The sequence below is a fragment of the Budorcas taxicolor genome, chromosome 1 (genome assembly GCF_023091745.1).
Source record: "Budorcas taxicolor isolate Tak-1 chromosome 1, Takin1.1, whole genome shotgun sequence".
Classification (NCBI taxonomy): domain Eukaryota; kingdom Metazoa; phylum Chordata; class Mammalia; order Artiodactyla; family Bovidae; genus Budorcas; species Budorcas taxicolor.
The window spans coordinates 174,770,869-174,794,038 of record NC_068910.1 but is presented as its reverse complement, the minus strand read 5'-3'; the positions used below and the strand labels follow the sequence as shown (position 1 = coordinate 174,794,038).

The 23,170-nt window shown below is 38.5% G+C and overlaps 1 protein-coding gene across 1 annotated transcript in view; it reads left to right on the top strand.

Annotated features, from left to right (window-relative positions):
- LEKR1 (leucine, glutamate and lysine rich 1) overlaps nt 1-23,170 on the top strand; it is a 206,096-nt gene that overhangs the window by 114,148 nt on the left and 68,778 nt on the right. Inside the window, exon 5 of the mRNA XM_052645445.1 lies at nt 5,031-5,112. Coding sequence (XP_052501405.1) covers nt 5,031-5,112 — 82 coding nt within the window. The remainder of the gene's footprint in view (nt 1-5,030; nt 5,113-23,170) is intronic.

Below are 23,170 nucleotides of genomic sequence, written 5' to 3'. Positions count from 1 at the left end.
TATGTGTCTGGCACTTATCTCCTCTTTACCTATATGAAGTCACATAATTCCCAGAACAATCATATGCTATAATAACCATTTTATAGATCAGGAAACTAAAATACCTGAAGTCGCTTAGTTTATAAGGAGCAGAGCTAGGATTTGAAGTTAGGCAGGTGGCTTTAGCATTCATGCACTCCACCTCTCTGTTATCCTGTCTTAGGAGTGTATTCAAAGAGTGGTGAGTTTTTGTATTTCCTTTTCTTCAATTGTCTCTACCATTTAAACAAACAAACTATATGTGTATATATATATCTTCCACATTTTCATTTAAAAAAATTCTCCTAGATCTGGATCTCTGGGTGCCAGCTCTCCTGCCTGTTTGTTCTTCTGTTCTGCTGCTTGAACCTGGAATCATTTTCCTTCATATTGTACTTTGAATCAGATTTTAAATTCCTTTTATGTGTATTTTCTTTATCCAGAAAGTTTTAAGCTTGAAATATCTCTCCACTATAAAGGTTTTGTTTATTGTTTTCTCAAACATTATGCTTACATAATTTACTCTCCAAATGACTATAAAGTTTTATATCCTGCTATAAAATAGCTAACTATGGATACCTTTTGTATCTGTAGATTCTAGAAATCTTTTGGAATAATAGGATTCTCTTAAATGACTAGTTACTCCAGATCTGATGCCTGTGTAATGCTATCTAGCAAGGAGCTGTCTTCGTATGAAGAGAGGATAAGAGCTCCTTTTTGTCTTGTTCACTTAAAATCATTTGCTTTTTATTTAATATTTGCAAAGAATGCAGTTACCTTATAGCAGAATTTGCTGTGTAAATTTTGGATTGTTTCCATGGGTTCTGCCTTACATCTGCATGGTGTTTAAAGCCAATGCTTCCTTTCTTTTTGTAGGCATTCAGGGCCTTTTGCCTCATAATCCAACGACATGCTGAATGACAGAAAATTGAAGTTGAGTTTATCTGACTATAGGGAAGGACTACACAGAACAATACGTCTATTTAAGAACTCCTTATCTCAAGGACTGAAGGAGCTGTCTTATGCAGGTGGCTCTGCTGCTAAGCCTAACTATGTGTCTTTATTTATTAAGGACAGGAACTGGGCACTCTGCTTCCAGAAACAAAAAGACCCCACTGATCTATCAAAACCAACAATAAACCAATAAGATGCATACACCTCATTCAGAACAGTAACAAAATGTTCTTTATATTTTTAAAATAATTCTTCTTATTTTTTTATTATAGAAAATTTAACCAAGTTTTTAAAAAGCTATGAAAATGTATTAACCAACTCCTAAGTATATACTGGTGGGCTGCTTACATTATAGATTATTCAGAATGAATCTTTTTTTCTTGATTCTATGTGGTATCTTCTCTCCTTAAGTAAAATGACTTATTCATTGACATTACTTATATTTCTACCTAAATTTCTAATGGTTTCTTTGTTTTAAAGTAATAAAACATTTATTTACTTTCTCTATTTTTATTCAGAGGTGCTGTAAATATCTAGTGAATAATCTGAAGGAACTGGCTTCCCTGCTCATTGGGTACTGTGATTTAAAGACTGAGATAAGCTGTGTTTATCTTGAAATAGGGAGAAAGGGAGATTTAGGTGGGTATGTAGAGAGAAGAATATTGGAAAGCATAATAGCTTTTCCTTTCTTGATTTGAGTCATGACTGTGTCACTTATTTTCCTCTAAATCTAGCAAGTTCTAGAACTTTGATACACAAGTATATCTAATTGTGATCTTAAGAATACTCTTCAATGCTATAAAAATGGGTTTTGAATTAGCTATCATTTTTACTGTCTGCTAAATTATCTACCAGTTATCAAGTAATTGAGAATTAATTGCATAAAATTCATATATCAGGTACCAATTCTTTAGAGTTCATTTTTAAGACAATAAGTTCTTCCTCTTAGCAATAGCTGCATTTAGAAGTAATATTATAGAATTTATCATGCGGGCTCAGATCCATGCTTCATCTCATTTAGGATTATATCCTGACAAAAGCATCAAGGGACATTTAATAGACTTCCCTGGTATCTCAGATGGTGAAGAATTTGCCTGCAATGCAGGAGACTTGCATTTGGTCCCTGAGTCAGGAAGATCTTCTGGAGAAGGGAATGGCAATCCACTCCAGTATTCTTGCCTGGAAAATTCCATGGACAGAAGAGCCTGGCAAGCTATAGTCCATGGGGTCGTGAAGAGTCAGACACATCAGTACTGTAGGCAGTCACAATGATACTGTATTTGTCTTAATGACTTTCATCAATTATATTAACTTTTAAACTTTCAAAAATTAAAATCCAAATCACCTCTTGGAACTGGACATTACACTAATTTAGTACCTATTTTATGTAGTAATAAATAATATTTTTCATTTACCTTAAAGATTCTAGGATATGCTAAACAAATATATGGCCATACTGACCACATTTTCATGGACAAATGTCATATCACCTTGAAGCTTATATTTTTGATGGTCCATGTAAGAGAGAAAGATCAAGACTTTGGGATGAAGCCAACCTTAGTTGAATCACAGGATCACTTCTAAATAGCTCTGTGACTTTTTATGTTAGTTAATTACTCTGATTCTTAGAACTTTCTGGTAAAAATAAAATGTATATCTGTTTTTCATGATAGTTGTGACTATGAATTAAATGATATAGGCGAGAGCATCCTGCACAGCACCTGGAACAGTATACCATCAACAAATGTCAACTTTCCTCCTTATTCTTCAGAGGATGGGCAGAAATGTTTTAGCTGTGCCTGTGTGAATAGAACCCTCTGTAAGCCCACATGTTTTTAATAATAAAGTAACACATTATGCATATTCTTTAGAGATTGCCTTGTTTCAAAAGATTACACTCAAAACTAAACTCTATGTGTATGTTATTTTATCTTTTCTCTCATATACTGATATCACTTGGTAAGTGGAAAAGATATACCACACAAATACTATCTATCAAGTCCATGTTGAATTATTTATTTAAATAAGGAGCTGTACTCAAATAAATCCTGTACTCAAGTTTAAAATCCTGTCAGTTTGACTGCTGGCTAAAGCATTTACTCACTGTAAGATACTAAGCAAGATAATCAGAGATCTCATTTTTCATTATCTGAAAAAATGGGGCTATTTGCATTTATGTGGCAGTTTGAGGGATAATATTAATATATGTGAACATGCTGGATAAACATAAAAATTTATACCAATACATAGTGAATTCTAATTAAAACATTTGTTTAGAGTGAATTTATTTTCTGATTTAAGGAACTGGCTTATCTTCATAAAACAAAGTTAAGAAGGCAGATTAAAGATACATATAGAAATGTTATATATTTGTATAGATGCATAAGCTAGATTCAAGATAGGCAGGAGAAACATCAACAACCTCAACATCAACAACCTCAGATATGTGGATGATACCACTCTAATGGGAAAGCGAAGAGGAACTAAAGAGCCTCTTGATGAGGGTGAAGGAGGAGAGTGAAAGAGCCAGCTTAAAACTAAATATTAAAACAACTAAGATCATGGTATCCGGTCCCATTACCTCATGGCAAACATAAGGGAAAAGGAGGAAGTAGTGACAGATTTCTTCTTGGGCTCTAAAATCAGTGCAGATAGTGACTGCAGCCATGAAATCAGGCAGGAAAGCGATGACAAACCTAGACAGTGTGCTGAAAAGCAGAGACATTACCCTGCTGACAAAGGTCCGTATAGTCAAAGCTATAGTCTTCCCAGTGGTCACATACAGATATGAGAGTTGAACCGTAAAGAAGGCAGAGTGCCAAAGAATTGATGCCTTCGAACTGGAGAAGACTCCTGAGAGTCCCTTGGACAGCAAGGAGATCAAACCAGTCAATCTGAAGGGGAAAAAAACCCTGAATATTCATGGATTGATGCTGAAGCTGAAGCTCCAGTATTTTGGTCACCTGATATGAACAGCTGATTCACTGGAAAAGTCCCTGATGCTGGGAAAGACTGAAAGCAGAAAGAGAAGAAGGTGTCAGAGGATAAGATGGCTGGATGGCATCACCGATGCAATGGACATGAACTTGGGCAAACTTTGGAAGATGGTGAAAGACAGGGAGGTCTGGTGTGCTGCAGTTCATGGTGTCTCAAAGAGTTGGACATGACTGGGTGACTGAACAACAACATGGGTGCATAAAGATTTTATAGTTTACTTTTAAAATACATGATTAAAACACCTGAATAGATGTAACAGAAATTTTATAAATTCCAGTGTTTTTTAAATTATTTTCTTCATAGAAATCATTTAGTCCACCCATGTAAATTTGTTTTCCATCTCATATCCAAAAAGAATACCAAGAGCTGTTATTGAGTGTAGGGTTCAGGCCTTAGTCCATACACACAGGCTATTGGTGGGACTCAGATCATTCAAGCCCTATGTTCTTTCTGCTCTAGTTTCAATTCTCTATCCATACATGTGAGATGTGGCTACCTGAATAATCTTCCTCAAACATTACTTGAATTCCCCAATTCAAGACTCTATGGAAGCCAATTTCCGGCTTGTATTTTTTTGGCTTTGAAAGTCATTAAAATGCCATTAGTTGCTACCCAGAGTTAACAGATTCTTTACCAGAAGCCTTGCACGTGGTTTATATATTTTGGTTCTTACTGAGAGGCCTCAGCAATACTTCTCAGTTTCAGATTGCAAGAGTGAGCTTAGGCAGTCAAGTGTTTCAGAAGTGAGTCACATGATCAAAAATTCATATGTGTGCTGCAACATAAATTGCCTTTGAAAACATTAGTAAAATTTAGCCAATTAGCTGTTAGAAAATTCGCATGATGTTAGGGGCAGAAAGAGGCTAATAAATGGAGTCTGTCAAAATCCAGTAATTCTGTTAAGTTGCAGAGTACAGATGAGTATGTAATCCAAGTAAAAATGGAATAAACAACTGCATTATTCTTCAGGAGCTGAGTGGCAACTCTAGAAGAATTTTTTCTATAAAAATATCTGGACACTTAAAATATACTAATCAGAAGAATACACTATGTCATTCCAGATTTACAGTGTCAAGTCGAAGCACTTGGGCTAAAACTTCAGAAGGCAGTGACTGAGATGGACAACTACAAAGAAAAGCTCAAGTAAGATGGTGACTATTGAACAACCTACAAGAATTTAGAAAGACCCTCATGTATTCTCTGTGACCTGGGACAGTAATTTGGTTGTGTGGGTATGGTCTACTGCTATTTTTCTCAATTTTCTGGCTTATATTGAAGGACCTGTACATGTTTTTAAATACATGAAATATTTCTTTACATATCCAGGGAAAAGTATTAAAGGTTTCCCTGTTTATTCAAATGTAGCAACTTAATATTCTCTGAATTTTTCTCTTTTCATCTATTTATTATCTGTCCAGAAGAAACAACATTGAAGTTGTTTCTTAAAACTATCAATTTTAGATTCAAAAAGACAGTTGGTGCTGCTGCTAAGTCGCTTCAGTCGTATCCGACTCTGTGCGACCCCATAGATGGCAGCCCACCAGGCTCCCCCATCCCTGGGATTCTCCAGGCAAGAACACTGGAGTGGGTTGCCATTTCCTTCTCCAATGCATGAAAGTGAAAAGTGAAAGTGAAATCACTCAGTTGTGTTCAACTCTTAGCGACCCCATGGACTGAAGCCTACTAGGCTCCTCTGTCCATGAGATTTTCTAGGCAAGAGTACTGGAGTGGGGTGCCATTGAGTATCTTTGAAATTCTGGAGTGCTTGTGCATTACATAAGTGAGAAAGAAAAATATTAGAAAACAAATGATAAGACAATGCCTTCGTAAAATATCCAGAACAATATTTCTTTTTAAAATGATTTTATTTCAGAAATTTCAAATATTATAGTGTAAATATTTGTGCTCAATTGCTCAGTCATGTCCAACTCTTTCTGACACTTTGGACTGTAGTCTGCCAGGCTCCTTTGTCCATGGGATTTTCAGACAAAACTGGAGTGAGTTGCAATTTCCTCATCCAGGGAACCTTCCCAACCTAAGGATTGAACCCACATTTCCTACTTCTCCTGCATTGCAGGCAGATTCTTTACAGCTGAGCCATCAGAGAAGCCCACGGTGTAAATATAGTACATCTATAATTATAAAAAGAATTTATATAATCTTTGAAATGTAAGTAAATTTTTTACTTTGTGGTATATGATCTGGTAACCTTGGTTTTCAGTTCCTATATTTTAGAAGGATGAGCCTCATAAGAAATATAAATATTTAGAATGCTTAGCAACTGAATGTTGTGTTGACCTTGAACGACTCCTAAGAAAAATGTGTTCAACAGAATTCCTAACAAGGAAGAACAAATTTTAAAAATACTCTATCAAATTAATGTATACTTTGACTATTTGCAGCAAAATAATTTATTTTCAAAAGTCAAAACCAAATATTCATGATTTACAACACTGTGGTCAATATTGCAGTAAATAATAGTTCAATTCTCTGTGTATGATGGCTGGGGTTGAAGGAATGAGAGGACAAGTGGTATTAGCATGACTCACTGGGCCCAGCGAGGAACTTTCTGATGAGAAGAAACAGGAAAAAGAGAAACAAGATGGGAATTGCCAGTAAAAAATCATTAGTTTCCACCCTCTAGTAACATCAGGGAAGAGGGTACTGACCACATGAATGTCTGATCTGGAGGGCTGCCAAGTCTGGCCACAACCCATTTAATATTAATACATGCCTTGTGATACTTTTTGTTAGTTAATTTTTAATATAATTTATAATATGAGTGCTGAGAAATGATAAGAGTCAAAGGAGACTGAAGTTGGAGGGAGGAAATACTACATCACTAAAGTCTATCAAATGAATTACCTGGAGAAAGTCACTATACAATTGCAAAAATGGTGATGCTGTTGTTTCAGTTTATAACAAACCTGGTTCTTCCTATATGAGACCTTCTTTTTTTTTCTCTCTCTACTGTTATTTATTTTTATTTTATTTTTTAATATAAATTTATTTATTTTAATTGGAGGCTAATTACAATATTGTGTTGGTTTTGCCATACATCAACATGAATCTGCCACAGGTGTACATGTGTTCTCCATCCTGAACTCCCCTCCTACCTCCCTCCTCATACCATCCCTCTGGGTCATCCCAATGCACCAGTCCCAAGCATCCTATATCATGCATCGAGCCTGGACTGGTGATTCGTTTCACATATGATATTATACATGTTTCAATGCCATTCTCCCAAATCATCCCACCCTCACTCTCTCCCACAGAGTCCAAAAGACTGTTCTATACATCTGTGTCTCTTTTGCTGTCTTGCATACAGGGTTATCAGTACCATCTTTCTAAATTCAATATATATGCATTAGTACACTGTATTGGTGTTTTTCTTTCTGGCTTACTTCACTCTGTATAATAGGCTCCAGTTTCATCCACCTCATTAGAACTGATTCAAATGTATTCTTTTTAATGGCTGAGTAATACTCCATTGTGTATATGTACCACAGCTTTCTTATCCATTCATCTGCTGATGGACATCTAGGTTGCTTCCATGTCCTGGCTATTATAAACAGTGCTGCGATGAACATTGGGGTACACGTGTCTCTATCAATTCTGGGTTTCTCGGTGTGTATGCCCAGCAGTGGGATTGCTGGGTCATCTGGCAGTTCTATTTCCAGTTTTTTAAGGAATCTCCACACTGTTGTGGCTGTACTAGTTTGCATTCCCACCAACAGTATAAGAGGGTTCCCTTTTCTCCACACCCTCTCCAGCATTTATTGCTTGTAGACTTTTGGATTGCAGCCATTCTGACTGGCGTGAAATGGTACCTCATTGTGGTTTTGATTTGCATTTCTCTGATAATGAGTGATGTTGAGCATCTTTTCATGTGTTTGTTAGCCATCCGTATGTCTTCTTTGGAGAAATGTCTATTTAGTTTTTTGGCCCATTTTTTGATTGGGTCGTTTATTCTGGAATTGAGCTGCAGGAGTTGCTTGTATATTTTTGAGATTAATTCGTTGTCAGTTGCTTCATTTGCTATTATTTTCTCCCATTCAGAAGGCTGTCTTTTCACCTTGCTTATAGTTTCCTTTGTTGTGCAGAAGCTTTTAATTTTAATCAGATCCCATTTGTTTATTTTTGCTTTTATTTCCAATATTCTGGGAAGTGGGTCATAGAGGATCCTGCTGTGATTTATGTCAGAGAGTGTTTTGCCTGTGTTTGCTATGTTTTATAGCTTCTGGTCTTACATTTAGATCTTTAATCCATTTTGAGTTTTTTTTTGTGTATGGTGTTAGAAAGTGTTCTAGTTTCATTCTTTTACAAGTGGTTTTCAAGTTTTCCCAGCACTGCTTGTTAAAGAGATTGTTTTTTCTCCATTGTATATTCTTGCCTCCTTTGTCCAAGATAAGGTGTCCATAGGTGCATGGATTTATCTCTGGGCTTTCTATTTTGTTCCATTGATCTATGTTTCTGTCTTTGTGCCAGTACCATACTGTCTTGATGACTGTGGCTTTGTAGTAGAGCCTGAAGTCAGGCAGGTTGATTCCACCAGTTCCATTCTTCTTTCTCAAGATTGCTTTGACTATTCGAGGTTTTTTGTATTTCCATACAAATTGTGAAATTATTTGTTCTAGCTCTGTGAAAAATACCATTGGTAGCTTGATAGGGATTGCATTCAATCTATAGATTACTTTGGGTAGTATACTCATTTTCACTATATTGATTCTTCCAATCCATGAACATGGTATATTTCTCCATCTATTAGTGTCCTCTTTGATTTCTTTCATCAGTGTTTTATAGTTTTCTATATATAGGTCTTTTGTTTCTTTAGGTAGATATATTCCTAAATATTTTATTCTTTTCATTGCAATAGTAAATGGAATTGTTTCCTTAATTTCTCTTTCTATTTTCTCATTATTAGTGTATAGGAATGCAAAGGATTTCTGTGTGTTGATTTTATATCCTGCAAAGAGAACTGTTTAAAATTAGAAAATAAACAAAGTAACCACTTTTAGAAAACCTGAGTTACAAAAGATAGAGCCACTTAAATGGTCCCAGCTGCTAGAGACCTTTCTCTGTGCTGCCCATACCTCCCTCTTCCATCTCTACTCCTTCTATACTCCTTCACTACTAGGATGAAGTTGAGTAATTTGGGTGTTTGGGATCAGAGTCTGGGACAGCTTAAGGTACTCAGAGCTCAGTAAGTCTCCAGTAGTATTTAAATACTATTTTATTAATAGGTTAAAACCAAATTTTCAACTTGGCCATTGTTTTATGATAAATTCAGTTTGATGTCAAAATAATCCACTAAAAAATTCAGACATACAATTTCTTAATAAATTTGAGATTTGCTCTACATTCTCAAATCTGTTTGAACTTCCAAAAATTGGAAGGTGCTATGAAATTTGATTAAAAAAAATTAAATTCCTACTCTTTATGTGTGTGGGGTTGGGGGGGGTGCAGGAATGAGTTTCACCTATCCAACTTAATATAATTGTTTTGTTTAAAGATTTTTAAATGTTTGGATATAGATATTGTGGATTTTTATTTATGGGAAGAGGTACTTTTTAAATGGATGAGTTGAGCTTCTTTTTTTCCTAAGATGTATAAGGAAATATTTTCCGAGGTTTAGAAGAACTTGTTACGTATTTGAAAATAGAGATTTTATCACTTAGGATTCTTTGAGCTATAAGTAACAGAGGCAGAGGGGTTTCAACTTTAGTCAATCCACCCACTCAACAAAATCACTAAGGATCTTGATGTTCTTTCTGTGTCCCTTCTGCTGCCCTCAGCACTGGCTTCACCCCAAGGCTAAGTCTCCTAACATCATGAAATGACTGCAGGTCCAGGTACCACATCCAAATATAACCACCCCAGGGGCCAGAAGGGCCTGTTTTTCTGGAGTCTCCTTAGAAGTGAGATCACAATTTTCCAGAAGCCGCCAAATAGCTCTCTCATTACATCTCTTGGCTAGAACTCTTTACAACTCTCTCCTAAATGAATCACTGGCAAGGGCAACAGGACTACGAGAGTTAGGTCAAGTAGAATTTGTCCTGAGAACAGATGATAATGGGGCTCTGATGGAAGTGAAGAAAGCTATAGTACATGTCCAGAAGGTAACCAGTAATGTTTACTAAAGAAGTAGAGTGTTAGTGGTGCTCTAAAAAGTAATGACATTTTCTACAAATTTCGTGTCACATCTGGATTAATTTAGGGAAGACCTCCCTAAAGTAATAAAAAGTACAGATGCTGTTAAATGCAACTTTATTAGTTTTAACTATATATGTATATATAGAGAACTAGGAAATACACTTTTGTTTTATATATAGAAAGAGGAGAGTGAAAAATTTGGCTTAAATCTCAACATTCAGAAAACTAAGATCATGGCACCTGGTCCCATCACTTCATGGGAAATAGATGGGGAAACAGTGGAAACAGCAACTGACTTTATTTTTGGGGGCTCTAAAATCACTGCAGATGGTGATTGCAGCCATGAAATTAAAAGATGCTTACTCCTTGGAAGGAAAGTTATGACCAATCTAGATAGCATATTCAAAAGCAGACCCATTACCTTGCCAAAAAAGTCCATCTAGTCAAGGCTATGCTTTTTCCAGTGATAGTGTATGGATGTGAGAATTGGACTGTGAAGAGAGCTGAGTGCTGAAGAATTGATGCTTTTGAACTGTGGTGTTGGAGAAGACTCTTGAGAGTCCCTTGGACTGCAGGAGATCCAACCAGTCCATTCTAAAGCAGATCAGTTCTGGTGTTCATTGGAAGGACTGATGCTAAAGGTAAAACTTCAATACTTTGGCCACCTCATGTGAAGAGTTGACTCATTGGAAAAGACTCTGATCTGGGAGGGATTGGGGGCAAGAGGAGAAGGGGACAACAGAGGATGAGATGGCTGGATGGCATCACTGACTCGATGGACATGAGTTTGAGTGAACTCCGGGAGTTGGTGATGGACAGGGAGGCCTGGTGTGCTGTGGTTCATGGGGTCGCAAAGAGTCGGACACCACTGAGCGACTGAACTGAACTGATATAGGATAAGATGGAGAAGGCAATGGCAACCCACTCCAATACTCTTGCCTGGAAAATCCAATATCCTTCAAAGTACATCCAGGATTGTAACCATGGAAGAATAACAGCCTATTACAAAAAAAGCTATTAGGAATTTTATAAATCAAAAATATGGTTAGAAAAATGATTCTGCTCTTGTTAAAAAATGTATATGAAGGTACATAAAATATATATGGATTCAAATTCATTGAATAAATAATTGGTAGAATTGCAATAGTTTCTTCCGGGGTGAGACTCAGGGGTATGCAGAGATTCTTGTTTTACTCTCTATATATGTTTTACTCTATATACTTATATATTGCTTGAATAGCTTACAGTGTGAATGTATTCATTTTCACATATGTAATGAAAAGAATAAAATTCATTTAAAATGACTTATCACTTAAAATGATTTTATCAGTTACTGGTGAATATGTCTAAAATGGTTATATAAAATATGATTTCTAATTTGAGGACCTTTGTAACCTACTTATACTTTAATTTTATTAGCAGCCACCTGTTGCAGGAGGGCATCAGGGGCAGACACACTGAAACCATAATCACGGAAAACTAGCCAATCTGATCACATGGACCACAGCCTTGTCTAACTCAATGAAACTAAGCCATGCTGTGTGGGGCCACCCAAGACAGACGGGTCATGGTGGAGAGGTCTGACAGAATGTGGTCCACTAGAGAAGGGAATGGCAAACCACTTCAGTATTCTTGCCTTGAAAACCCCATGAACAGTATGAAAAGGCAAAATGGTAGGATACTGAAAGAGGAACTCCCCAGGTCACTAGGTGCCCAATATGCTACTGGAGATCAGTGGAGAAATAACTCCAGAAAGAATGAAGGGATGGAGCCAAAGCAAAAACAGTACCCAGTTGTGGATGTGACTGGTGATAGAAGCAAGGTCTGATGCTGTAAAGAGCAATATTGCCTAGGAGCCTGGAATGTTAGGTCCATGAATCAAGGCAAATTGGAACTGGTCAAACAAGAGATGGCAAGAGTGAACGTTGACATTCTAGGAATCAGCGAACTAAGATGGACTGGAATGGGTGAATTTAACTCAGATGACCATTATATCTACTACTGTGGGCAGGAATCCCTCAGAAGAAATGGAGTAGCCATCATGGTCAACAAAAGAGTCTGAAATGCAGTACTTGGATGCAATCTCAAAAATGACAGAATGATCTCTGTTCATTTCCAATACAAACCATTCATTAATATAGTAATCCAAGTCTGTATCCCAACCAGTAATGCTGAAGAAGCTGAAGTTGAATGGTTTTATGAAGACCTACAAGACCTTTCAGAACTAACACCCAAAAAAGATGTCCTTTTCATTATAGGGGACTGGAATGCAAAAGTAGGAAGTCAAGAAACACCTGGAGTAACAGGCAAATTTGGCCTTGGAGTACAGAATGAAGCAGGGCAAAGTTAGTAGAGTTTTACTAAGAGAACAGACTGGTCATTGCTAACACTCTCTTCCAAAAACACAAGAGAAGACCTACACATGGACATCAGCAGATGGCCAACACCAAAATCAGACTGATTATATTCTTGGCAGCCAAAAATGGAGAAGCCCTATACAGTCAGCAAAAACAAGACTGGGAGCTGACTGTAGCTCAGATCATGCACTCCTTATTGCCAAATTCAGACTTAAATTGAAGAAAGTGGGAAAACCACTGGACCATTCAGGTATAACCTAAATCAAATCCCTTATGATTATACAGTGGAATGAAAAATAGATTTAAGGGACTAGATCTGATAGACAGAATGCTTGATGAACTATGGACTGAGGTTTGTGACATTGTACAAGAGACAGGGATCAAGACCATCCCCAAGAAAAAGAAATGCAAAAAAGCAAAATGGCTGTCTGAGGAGGCCTTAGAAATAGCTGTGAAAAGAAGAGAAGTGAAAAGCAAAGGAGGAAAGGAAAGATATACACACTTGAATGCAGAGTTCCAAAGAATAGCAAGGAGAGATAAGAAAGCCTTCCTCAGTGATCAGTGCAAAGAATTAGAGGAAAACAGTAGAATGGGAAAGACTAGAGATCTCTCCAGGAAAATTAGAGCTACCAAGGGAACATTTCATGCAAAGATGGGCTTGATAAAGGACAGAAATGATATGGACCTAACCGAAGCAGAAGATATTAAGAAGAGGTGGCAAGAATACACAGAAGAACTGTACAAAAAACAGCTTCATGACCCAGATAATCACAATGGTGTGATCACTCACCTAGAGCCAGATATCCTGGATTGTGAAGTCAAGTGGGCCTTAGAAAGCATCACTACAAACAAAGCTAGTGGAGGTGATGGAATTCCAGTTGAGCTGTTTCAAATCCTGAAAGATGATGCTGTGAAAGTGCCATACTCAATATGCCAACAAACTTGGAAAACTCAGCAGTGACCACAGGACTGGAAAAGGTCAGTTTTCATTCCAGTCCAAAAGAAAGGCAATGCCAAAGAATGCTCAAACTACCACACAATTGTACTCATCTCACACACAAGTAAAGTAATGCTCAAAATTCTCCAAGCCAGGCTTCAGCAATACGTGAACCGTGAACTTCCTGATGTTCAAGCTGGTTTTAGAAAAGGCAGAGGAACCAGAGATCAAATTGCCAACATCCGCTGGATCATGGAAAAAGCAAGAGAGTTCCAGAAAAACATCTATTTCTGCTTTATTGACTATGCCAAAGCCTTTGACTGTGTGGATCACAGTAAACTGTGGAAAATTCTGAAAGAAATGGGAATACCAGACCACCTGACCTGCCTCTTGAGAAATCTGTATGCATGTCAAGAGGTAACAGTTACAACTGGACATGGAACAACAGATTGGTTCCAAGTAGGACAAGGAGTACATCAAGGCTGTATATTGTCACCTTGCTTATTTAACTTATATGCAGAGTACATCATGAGAAACACTGGGCTGGAAGAAGCACAAGCTGGAATCAAGATTACCGGGAGAAATAACAATAACTTCAGATGTGCAGATGACAGCACTCTTATGGCTGAAAGTGAAGAAGAACTAAAAAGCCTCTTGATGAAAGTGAAAGAGGAGAGTGAAAAAGTTGGCTTAAAGCTCAACATTCAGAAAACTAAGATCATGGCACCCGGTCCAATCACTTCATGGGAAATAGATGGGGAAACAGTGGAAACAGAGGCTGACTTTATTTTGGGGGCTCCAAAATTACTGTGGATGGTGATTGCAGCCATGAAATTAAAAGACACTTACTTCTTGGAAGGAAAGTTATGACCAACCTAGATAGCATATTCAAAAGCAAAGACATTACTTTGCCACAAAGGTCCATGTAATCAAGGCTATGGTTTTTCCAGTAGTCATGTATGGATGTGAGTGTTGGACTGTAAAGAAAGCTGAGTGCTGAAGAATTGATGCTTTTGAACTATGGTGTTGGAGAAGATTCTTGAGAGTCCCTTGGACTGCAAGGAGATCCAACCAGTCCATCCTAAGGGAGATCATTCCTGTGTGTTCACTGGAAGGACTGGTGTTGAAGCTGAAACATCAATACTTCAGTCACCTGATGCGAAGAGCTGACTCATTTGAAAAGTCCCTGATGCTGGGAAAGATTGAGGGCAGGAAGAGAAGGGAACGACAGAGGATGAGATGGTTGGATGGCATCACCGACTCAATAGACACGAGTTAGGGTAAACTCCGGGAGTTGATAATGGACTGGAGAACTGGTGTGTTGCAGTCCATGGGGTTGCAAAGAGTTGGATACAGCTGAGCGACTGAACTGAACTGATTTTCCTCTTGCCTCTCTCATCATTCATGAGAATATTTTCTCTAGCAAGCAGGTGGCCTGGTAGCAAACCTGTGTCAGAGTATAGATCCATGATCCTGGATTTAAGTGGCTAGATTTCCTTGATTTACCTATTCAATACAAAATGCTCATTGAGAGGCAGGTATGAGCCATGATTTTGCATGCAAGCACTAGATAAAGGAGTAACAACATTGACAAGCTACAATAGGTAATTTCAGGTAATATTAAGTGCTATAAAAATATAAAACAGGCATAAAACAATGTGAGTGTGGGGAAGAGTTGTATGCTTTTGATAGAGTGGTATCCCTGAGCAGATGGTGTTTGAGTTAAGATCTGAGCAATAGAAAGGAGCTACAGTGCTAACAAGGTAACATCTGGAAGCAGAGAGATTAAAGATAAAAAATTCATGGGAGTGAGTTTTACAAGTAAAAGAAACATGAAAGCCAGTTGTGGTTGACAGAATAATGGCTTCCAAAGATTTAAATGTTCTGGTCCCTGAAATCTGTGAGTATATTACTCCATGTGGCAAAAGGGATTTTGCACATGTGATTAAATTGAAGATATAGAGCTGGGTAAATTATCTTGGATTATTCAGTCAGACTCAATGTTGTAGTAGCAAAAGTCCTTATGAGTTCCCTGGTGGCTCAGACAGTAAAGAATCCACCTAAAGTGCATGAGACCCATGTTTCTATCCCTGGGTTGGGAAGATTCCCCTGGAGAGGGAAAGGGAATAGCTACTGACTCTGGCGTTCTTGCCTGGAGACTTCCATGGATTCTGGTGGGCTACAGTCCATGGGGTTGCAAAGAGCTGGACACAACTGAGTGACTGACACTTTCATTTCACTTATAAGATGAAGGCAAGAGAGTCACAGTCACAGAAATGGGTGTGAAGATGGAAGCAAAGGTTGGAGTGACGTGATTTGAAGATGGAAGAAGGGACTAAAAGCCAAGGAATTCGTGTCATCTCTAGAAGCTAGAAAAGGCAAGGAAATAGATTCCCCCCTGGAGCTGCCAGGAGGAACAGAGACCTCATGACATCTTGATTTTAGGACTTCTTACCTTAGAAATATAAGACAATAAATTTGGGTTATTAAATTAGAGCTACCAAGGGAGCATTTTATGCAAAGATGGGCTCAATAAAGGACAGAAATGGTATGGACCTAACAGAAGCAGAAGATATTAAGAAGAGGTGGCAAGAATCATGAATGTGTGATCACTCACACTCACCTAAAGCCGGACATCCTGGAATGTGATGTCAGGTGGGCCTTAAAAAGCATCACTACGAACAAAGCTAGTGGAGGTGATGGAATTCCAGTGGAGCTATTTCAAATCCTAAAAGATGATGCTGTGAAAGTGCCATACTCAATATGCCAGCAAATTTGGAAAACTCAGCAGTGGCCACAGGACTGGAAAGTCAGTTTTCATTCCAGTTCCAAAAAAAGGCAATGCCAAAGAATGCTCAAACTACTGCACAGTTGCACTCATCTCACATGCTAGTAAAGTAATGCTCAAAATTCTCCAAGCCAGGCTTCAGCAATACGTGAACCGTGAACTTCCTGATGTTCAAGCTGGTTTTAGAAAAGGCAGAGGAACCAGAGATCAAATTGCCAACATCTGCTGGATCATGGAAAAAGCAAGAGAGTTCCAGAAAAACATCTATTTCTGCTTTATTGACTATGCCAAAGCCTTTGACTGTGTGGATCACAGTAAACTGTGGAAAATTCTGAAAGAAATGGGAATACCAGACCACCTGACCTGCCTCTTGAGAAATCTGTATGCATGTCAAGAAGTAACAGTTACAACTGGACATGGAACAATAGACTGGTTCCAAATAGGAAAAGGAGTACATCAAGGCTGTATATTGTCACCTTGCTTATATAACTTATATGCAGAGTACATCATGAGAAATGCTGGGCTGGAGGAAGCACAAACTAGAGTCAAGATTGCCGGGAGAAATATCAATAACCTCAGATATGCAGATGACATCACCCTTATGGCTGAAAGTGAAGAAGAACTAAAAAGCCTCTTGATGAAAGTGAAAGAGGAGAGTGAAAAAGTTGGCTTAAAGCTCAACATTCAGAAAACTAAGATCATGGCACCCGGTCCCATCACTTCATGGGAAATAGATGGGGAAACAGTGGAAACAGAGGCTGATTTTATTTTTCTGGCCTCCATAATCACTGTGGATGGTGATTGCAGCCATGAAATTAAAAGACACTTACTCCTTGGAAGAAAAGTTATGACCAACCTAGATAGCATATTCAAAAGCAGAGACATTACTTTGCCAACAAAGGTCCATCTAGTCAAGGCTATGGTTTTTCCAGTAGTCATGTATGAATGTGAGAGTTGGAATATAAGAAAGCTGAGCACTGAAGAATTGATGCTTTTGAACTATGGTGTTGGAGAAGACTCTTGAGAGTCCCTTGGACTGCAAGGAGATCCAACCAGTCCATCCTAAAGGAGACCAGTCCTGGGTGTTCATTGGAAGGTCTGATGCTGAGACTGAAACTCCAATACTTTGGCCACCTACGTGGAGAGCTGACTCATTTGAAAAGACCCTGATGCTGGGAAAGATTGAGGGCAGGAAGAGAAGGGAATGACAGAGGATGAGATGGTTGAATGGCATCATCGATGCAATGGACATGGGTTTGGGTGAACTCCAGGAGTTGGTGATGGACAGGGAGGCCTTGTGTGCTGCAGTTCATGGGGTCACAAAGAGTCGGACATGATTGAATAACTGAATGGAGCTGAAACCCCTACATTTATGGTAATTTGTTACAGCAGCAATAAGAAATGAATATACCAGTATGTCCAAAGTCTAGTGAGGATTTTGGATTTTTGCAGAGGGAAACTATTGGTGGTGGTGTGTGTGTGGGGGGCGGGGTGGTTGGCAAGAGAGTGAATTGATCTGATTTGTTTTAAAAGGTTGGCATGGCTATTACATGGGAAATGGACTGAAATAGATATGCAAGAATGATCAGGGAGATGAGGTGGGAGGCTGTGCATTCATGCAAGTAAGCAGTGACTGGCTTAGAGTTGGAAAGAAATAGAGGCCAGGGATCAATCTAACAGGGTTTACTGATGGAGTGGATATGGTTGGGGAGCAAGAGGATTGGAAAAGAAATAATAAAGAATGAGGTTTGGGGCTTTTCAGCATCTGGGTAGACAGTTTAGAGGCAATAGAGTACAGTGACTAACAGCCTAGAAGCCAGATGGAGACTGCTGGGGTTCAAATCCTAGCAGTACTACTTAGCGGTTATGTCACCTTGGGCGTATTACTTACCTCTGTTCTCAGTTTCCTCTACTGTAACAAGGGCTGAAAAAGGGCTGGTTTGAGGGTAGTGTGAGACATGTAAGGTGTTACTATTAGTATCATTATGTGTTGGTGCCATTTATTGAAGTGGGGGAATCTGTAAAAGAAATAGATATGGCAGTGAGGAAATTAGAAAACAATGCTTTTGATCTGTTAGATTCGAAACGCCTTTTGGACAGCAAAGTGGAAATATCAAGAAAGCGGTTTAAGAATAGCTATTTCACATAAACGAATGGAATGTAAGACCCTTGCCTTTCAAATTAGAGGAAAATATCCAATTATTCTATCTTATTTCCTTTGCTTTGATTGACAGGAGCAGCAGGGGCCTTTCCTTAGGCTTATTCAAAATAGTTGAAGAGAAAGGATTAACACTATTTATTGAGAGTAAAAGAAGGAATGTGTGTTTAAAGAGATGTAGGCATTGTTTCTATTCCTTCCAATTCCTCCCATTCTAATGAAGGTGAAGATAACAATCAGGCAGTGAAGGGCAGACCATAAAAAGAGTGGCATGGGGGTGGGAGATGACCATAGTGAAGAGAGTTCTTGGGATAGTAGACTCCCCAGGGAGCTTTTTTCCAAATTGCAGCCAAAATTAATTGTCCACATAGTAAAATAACCACTTAAAATAGTTCTGCTCTCCCTGCCTCTAGTTTCAGAAAAGTGTATGAGTCTGAACGTAGAGTGAAAGTTGTGGTTAGGGCTTCTGAGTCTCAAAGCATTTCTAAAAGGAACATTTTTGTTTGATTTCAAAGTAAATGCATAAAACTTGGGAAATACAGAAATACTCACAAAACAAACATTGTCTTTATATTTTGATATATCCTTGTAGTCCATTTTTCAAAGAATGCATATTTTAAACATATTTTCAGTTAATAATATATCCTGGATATTTTCCCATGTCATTGCATAATACACTTAGTTTTCAAATGGCTATATCTTTTTATGACATGGACATTTTTGAAGAATGTAGAACCCTTCATACTTTTTTTCAATAAAAAATTTTCCATTTTGTATTTTTCTCTTGATTAGATTAAGGATATGTACTCTCAGCCAGCTTACATAGGTGAGCACAAGCGCTTCTCAGGGCATCACAGCTGGAGGCACATGAGCATCTGCTTCTCACTGGTGATGTTAATTTTGATCATCTGGTCAAAGTAGAGCTTAGTTCTTTCACTGAGGGTTATTGCTGAGGGCTGTTGTTCTGTTTCAACCAGTAAACAGTCTATAAGAGACGCTTTAAATACATACACGTGCTCTGATTTTCATCAACATTTATCCATAAATGCAGCATCCATCGATGATTTCTGCCTCATCCAGTCCTTATCCAGTTGTTGTTAGATGATTTTTCCAACTCCAGATCTCCCTCCTCATTTATTAATGAGTCCTCTTCATTCTACTTTAAATAAGAGCCTCCCTTCTTCCCATTATTTATCAATTATTGGTATGGATTCTTGAACTTTATTTTGTTCAATGGTTCACCAGTCATTACTGTATTTAATTACTTTGGCGCACAAGTTAGCTAGTGGGGGCCCCTTCAAGCTGATTCTTACAATGCTGGAACACAATCCCATCATCTTGTATAAGTACTTCTTTACTTTCATTATAACAAACTGTTTCAGGAATACCTACTCTGCCCCAGCCTTGGAATCAGCTGTTTTTCTGAGCAGTCCTGGTTCCTTTGAGTGGGAATGGTATTGGAAACCAGTATCTAGGCTCTAAGTATGCTCAAGTGCTACTTGATTTTAGAGATAGTTTTTATACATATGTCAAATCTTTCAAATTGTGTGAGTTTATTGTATGTTAGGGGCTTCCCTGGTAGCTCAGCTGTTAAAGAATCCGCCTGCAATGCAGGAGACCCTGATTTAATTCCTGGGTCAGGAAGATACCCTGGAGAAGGGATAGACTACCCACTCCAGTATTCTTGGGCTTCCCTGGTGGCTTAGCTGGTAAAGAATCCACCCGCAATGTAGTTGACTTGAGCTTGATCTTTGGGTTGGGAAGATTCCCTGGAGGAGGACATGGCAACTGACTCTGGCACTTTTGCCTGAAGAATCCTATGGACAGAGGAGCTTGGCAGGCTACAGTCCATGGAGTCACAAAGATTTGGACATGATTGAACAACTAAGCACAGCACAGCATCGTATGTTATGTTATTGAGTGTTCTATGATCACTCAACTACAGTCAGACAGCTTGGAGTGAGAAGTCAAGATGACTTTAGGAAACATCACTATGAACAAAGCTAGTGGAGGTGATGGAACTCTAGCTGAGCTATTTCAAATCCTAAAAGATGATGCTGTGAAAGTGCTGCACTTAATATGCCAGCAAATTTGAAAAACTCAGCAGTGGCCACAGGACTGGAAAAAGTCAGTTTTCATTCCAGTCCCAAAGAAGGGCAGTGCCAAAGAATGTTCAAACTACCGCACAATTGTACTTATTTCACATGCTAGTAAAGTAATGCTCAAAATTCTCCAAGCTAGGCTTCAACAGTATGTGAACCAAGAGCTTCCAGATGATCAAGCGGGATTTAGAAAAGGCAGAGGAACCAGGAATCAAATTGCCAACATTCACTGGATCATAGAAAAGGCAAGAGAATTCCAGGAAAACATCTGCTTCATGGACTACACTAAAAGCCTTTGGCTGTGTGGATCACAACAAACTGGGGAAAATTCTTAAACAGATGGGAATACCAGACCACCTGACCAGTCTCCTGAGAAATATGTATGCAGGTAAGGAAGCAACAGTTAGAACTGGACATGGAACAATGGACTGGTTCCAAATTAGGAAAGGAGTACATCAAGGCAGTATAAAGAGCCTCTTGATGAAAGTGAAAGAGGAGAGTGAAAAAGCTGGCTTAAAACTCAACATTCAAAAAACTAAGATCATGGCATACAGTCCCATCACTACATGGCAAATAGATGGGGAAACAATGGAAATAGTGAGAGACTTTATTTTTTGGGGCTCCAAAATCACTGCAGATGGTGACTGTAGCCATGAAATTAAAAGACATTTCCTCCTTGGAAGGAAAGCTATGACAAACCTAGACAGCGTATTAAAAAGCAGAGACATTACTTTGCCAACAAAAGTCTGTCTAGTCCAACCTATAATTTTTCCAGTGGTCATGTATGGATGTGAGAGTTGGACCATAAAGAAGGCTGAGTGCCAAAGAATTGATGCTTTTGAACTGTGGTGTTTGAAAAGACTCTTGAGAGTCCCTTGGATTGCAAGGAGATCAAACCAGTCAATTCTAAAGGAAATCAATCCTGAATATTCATTGGAAGGACTTATCTGATGCTGAAGCTCCAGTACTTTGACTGCCTGATCCTAAGAGCCAACTCACTGGAAGAGACCCTGATTCTGGGAAAGACTGAAGGCAGGAGGAGAAGAGGATGACAGAGGATGAGATGAATAGATGGCATCACCAACTCAATGGACATGAGTTTGAGCAACCTCTGGGAGATGGTGAACGACAGGAAAGACTTGGCGTGCTGTAGTTCATGGGGTCAAAATGAGTCCGACATGGCTGAGTGACTGAACAACAATACAACAATAGTATGTTAGATCAGGAAGCAACACTTAGAACTGGACATGGAACAACAGACTGGTTCCAAATAGGAAAAGAAGTACGTCAAGGCTGTATATTGTCACCCTGCTTATTTAACTTATATGCAGAGTGCATCATGAGAAACGCTGGACTGGAAGAAACACAAGCTGGAATCAAGATTGCCAGGAGAAATATCAATAACCTCAGATATGCAGATGACACCACCCTTATGGCAGAAAGTGAAGAGGAACTAAAAAGCCTCTTGATGAAAGTGAAAGAGGAGAGTGAAAAAGTTGGCTTGGAGCTCAACATTCAGAAAACAAAGATCATGGCATCTGGTCCCATCACTTCATGGCAAATAGATGGGGAAACAGTGGAAACAGAGGCTGATTTTATTTTTCTGGGCTCCAAAATCACTGTGGATGGTGATTGCAGCCATGAAATTAAAAGACACTTACTCCTTGGAAGAAAAGTTATGACCAACCTAGATAGCATATTCAAAAGCAGAGACATTACTTTGCTGATTAAGGTCCGTCTAGTCAAGGCTATGGTTTTTCCAGTAGTCATGTATGGATGTGAAAGTTGGACTGTGAAGAAGGCTGAGCACCAAAGAATTGATGCTTTTGAACTGTGGTGTTGGAGAAGACTCTTGAGAGTCCCTTGGACTGCAAGGAGATCCAACCAGTCCATTCTGAAGGAGATCAGCCCTGGCATTTCTTTGGAAGGAATGATGCTAAAGCTGAAACTCCAGTACTTTGGCCACCTCATGCGAAGAGTTGACTCATTGGAAAAGACTTTGATGCTGGGAGGGATTGGGGGCAGGAGGAGAAGGGGACGACCAAGGATGAGATGGCTGGATGGCATCACTGACTCGATGGATGTGAGTCTGAGTGAACTCCAGGTGTTGGTGATGGACAGGGAGGCCTGGTGTGCTGCGATTCATGGGGTCGCAAAGAGTCGGACATGACTGAGCAACTGAACTGAACTGAACTGGTAATACAAATAAGCTATTTTACAAAAAGTAGATAATAAAAGAAACATGTTTAAAAATTTTTTTTTATAAAAAGAAGAAGGATTAAAGTATAGTGTTTAGGGATAAAACTTGGGCAATGCAACTCCAAAGAAAATCAAAGTGATTACCATAAAATTCATGAGAATGATCAATTTAGGGGAGAGGGAGTTGACTATGATCGAGTCGAGGGTATGAAGCTTCTAGGCTAGCTGATGAGGTTTTGTTTTTTTATCTGGATGGTAGTAATTAGAGTTTCTTCATAATTCATTATATAAATTGTTTACATAATTTTCTGCAGCTTACAATTTTATCATATTTTACAGTAGAAAAGAAAATAAATGAATAAAAATAAATGAATGCTGTTCATGTTCATTGTATATTAGGAATCAAAGTTACTCTGCAAGTAGGGCAAACCCATCAATAATCTAACATATTTCTTTGTACATTCATAAACTTATTAAAATAACTTATAAAGCTATTGTAAAGTATAT